The following is a 2,812-nucleotide window of genomic DNA, read 5'->3' as shown; positions in this document are numbered from 1 at the left end:
GAGAGAGAGAGAGAGAGTGAGAGAGAGATAGAAATAGAGAGAGAGAAAGAGAGAGAGAGTGTGTGAGAAAGAGAAAGAGAGAGATAAAGGGGGAGCGAAAGAGAGAGAGAGAGAGATACAGAGAGAGAGATACAGAGAGAGATAGAGAGATAGAGAGAGATGCAGAGAGAGAGAGAGATACAGAGAGAGAGAGAGAGAGAAAGAGAGAGAGGGAGGGAGAGGGAGAGAGAGTCTTGATTGTTTGCCAGTGATTTTAAATTGAAAATGTACCCAAAAATGGTCGTCATTCACAGCAACAGCTATAACAGCAGCTGCAGCAGGAGCAGAAGTATCGTCGTCCTTCGTTATAAGCTAAGACCAGACAATGGTATGTATTTTTAACAGGAAGTTTGCGAAATTAGAAACTAAACTCTAACATTCATGACATTGACGGGTCAACCGACCATCCACCTAGGCAGATGTTTATTAACAGTGACAACAAATATTTTTTACACTTATAGACATCGTGTTAATGAAAGACTCTTTTAACCATAACAACCAAGAAAGTCTAAGAAAATATGAATGCAGTATGAAGAGTATCATCAACATCATCATCATCATCATCATCATAATCATATCTTTGTTGTCATTTTTTAAATACTATTTTTTACCAAGTGATGAAATGGAGAAAGAAATGAACAGAAGCCATTACTGCAGACACGCATTGGGTTCAAAAAGGAGAGAGAGAGAGGGGGGGGGGGTTGTTAGAACAGCGATCTTCAAAGCAATCCTTGATTGAGACATCATTTACGTTTCAACATAATTATCATTATACTCTGTTAAGGAACCAACGATTTCACCCAATAAAATATTATGATTAGAGCTCTGAGTAGTTCTGTACAAAGATAAAATATATGTCTTGTATGGTGAGACTTCAGTCAACGTAGATACTTCCCCTTATTACGTAATTCTCGACCAATAGTATTTTGACTTTGCTTGAACCACGACATGTCTTTCGAGCTGAATATACTCGTAACATCGCCTATTAGATGCCTCACTCGCAGCAAGGCTTTCTAAGACCTACAACGAGAACTGAATTTTTTCTTACCTGTATCTGAGTGCATTGCAGACGTCATAGTTGTTGACATCCATTGGTCTGCCCCTGTGTGGGTAGCTGTAGGGAAAGCCGCCCATGCGGCAGACATTTCTCTTCCTCGGGCTGGGACTTCGCAGCAACAGCTCAGACTCGAAGCTGCCGTCTCTGCTGGATGCGCACGAGTTGGAGCCGATATCAGAGCCAAAGCTGAGCTTTCTGTTTGTGTCTGAGAACCCAGCAAGACTTGTTCCGGAGTTACTGATGGTTGTTCCGCTTGTGCTCACTGATGACGTATTACTCAACTTCCTCTGTATTTCTTCTTCGTCGTCCTGTGTTTCGTCATTATCATCGAGATCATCGCTGTCGTCATTTGTTTTCGAGCCAGACTGGTGATGTTCTAAGCCTTCTCTGTTAAAACTTCCCGACATTCCAAGAGCATAGTCATTCGAACTGATGCCGTATCTTTTCTTTCTGTATTCAAAGTGAAATCTTTTACTCTCATTCCTGTCATCTGTGTCATCATCTGAGCTACCAGCCTTGAAGTTATCTTTCTCGTCTCTTCCCCCAATCAGCGGCATTGCGAAATATTTGTTCAGCATCCTTGCTCCTCTAGAGGATGAGTCAAAGTCCAGATTGGGAATTCTCAGTTTCGGTTTCATGCCCGCCCAATAATTTCGAGCAGTAGGTGAAGCTTCCGAACTGTCCATTTCGTCAATTTTGTTGGAATTTGGGGCTGGGACGAACGGGGTAGAGAGGATGCTGTCGATGGAGAAGGATAATTTGGGGGCCGGTGGAAGAGGAGGGGAAGATCTTGATGTTTCTAAGTTGGTTTCCTCGTCTGGGCTTGGGCTGGAGGGGATATCTGCTTTAGCTTTGCCACAAGGTGAAGGGGGTTGGGGGGAGTCCGCGCTCCGATCTGAGAGAGGTGGCGACTCTGGACTTCTGCTCCTTCTCTCTGGCATCTCTTCTGACGTCATTGCGGACGAACTCTAGAGAAAATGGAAACAGCTCTTTAGGGGAATTTTTAAACGCTGTTTAAATATAGAAATTATGAGACGCGACTTTTACAAGAAAATAGTAGGAAACAAAGGAAACAATGAATACTTTAAAAAGCACAATGCAAACAGAAAGCTTAATACACAGTACCGGCATTGACTTCTAAATAAACCAGAAACACAACTTGCCAAAAAGCTCCAGGATTAATTTGGTTTCCAGACATGTTCTCAACGTTGTGGAAAATCTAAGTAACAGTATTATAATGCTTTGAAGGGCTCCCTGTACATGCCTTTCTTTCAGTGCTCACCAAGAGTTTTTATACAGGGGTTGCCGGTTTCGAAAACACGAACAAGTTTCTTTTCTGTTCGCCCAGGCTTGTAGAAAATCTTAATACGAATAACCAAAAACCCTTTCGTTGAAATTGTCAGCCAGCGTCTCTCTTGGAAACTCCGGCTGTGTAAATTTCAAAGTAATGAGTGGGAATTAGTCTCTCAATGTAGTGCTGATCGTAGTATGTGCTTTCTACCTCCGATCGCTGTTTTCTTTTGTACTGCATCACTTATAAGTCTGTGTGACCACAATGATGTTAATATTTAGGTCTGGTTTACTCTATAGTATGAGACCGTGCACGAGCACGTTCATGAATTATATTATTATCAATGTTTTAAAATAATTTGTATTTGTATTATTACTATTTCACGGTTGTTGTTGTTGTTTGTATTATTATTATTATTATTATTA

At 41.4% G+C, this 2,812-nt stretch overlaps 1 protein-coding gene across 1 annotated transcript in view; it reads right to left on the bottom strand.

The window, feature by feature from the left end:
* Window positions 1-2,812, bottom strand: part of LOC101859600 (homeobox protein slou) — a gene marked incomplete in the record, with an annotated part of 19,697 nt that overhangs the window by 10,164 nt on the left and 6,721 nt on the right. Inside the window, 1 exon segment of the mRNA XM_035972652.1 lies at window positions 1,088-2,064. Coding sequence (XP_035828545.1) covers window positions 1,088-2,052 — 965 coding nt within the window.

The sequence above is a fragment of the Aplysia californica genome, unplaced genomic scaffold (genome assembly GCF_000002075.1).
Source record: "Aplysia californica isolate F4 #8 unplaced genomic scaffold, AplCal3.0 scaffold00781, whole genome shotgun sequence".
Taxonomy (NCBI): domain Eukaryota; kingdom Metazoa; phylum Mollusca; class Gastropoda; order Aplysiida; family Aplysiidae; genus Aplysia; species Aplysia californica.
The sequence above is the reverse complement of the archived record's forward strand: the minus strand, read 5'-3'. Positions and strand labels throughout refer to the sequence as shown.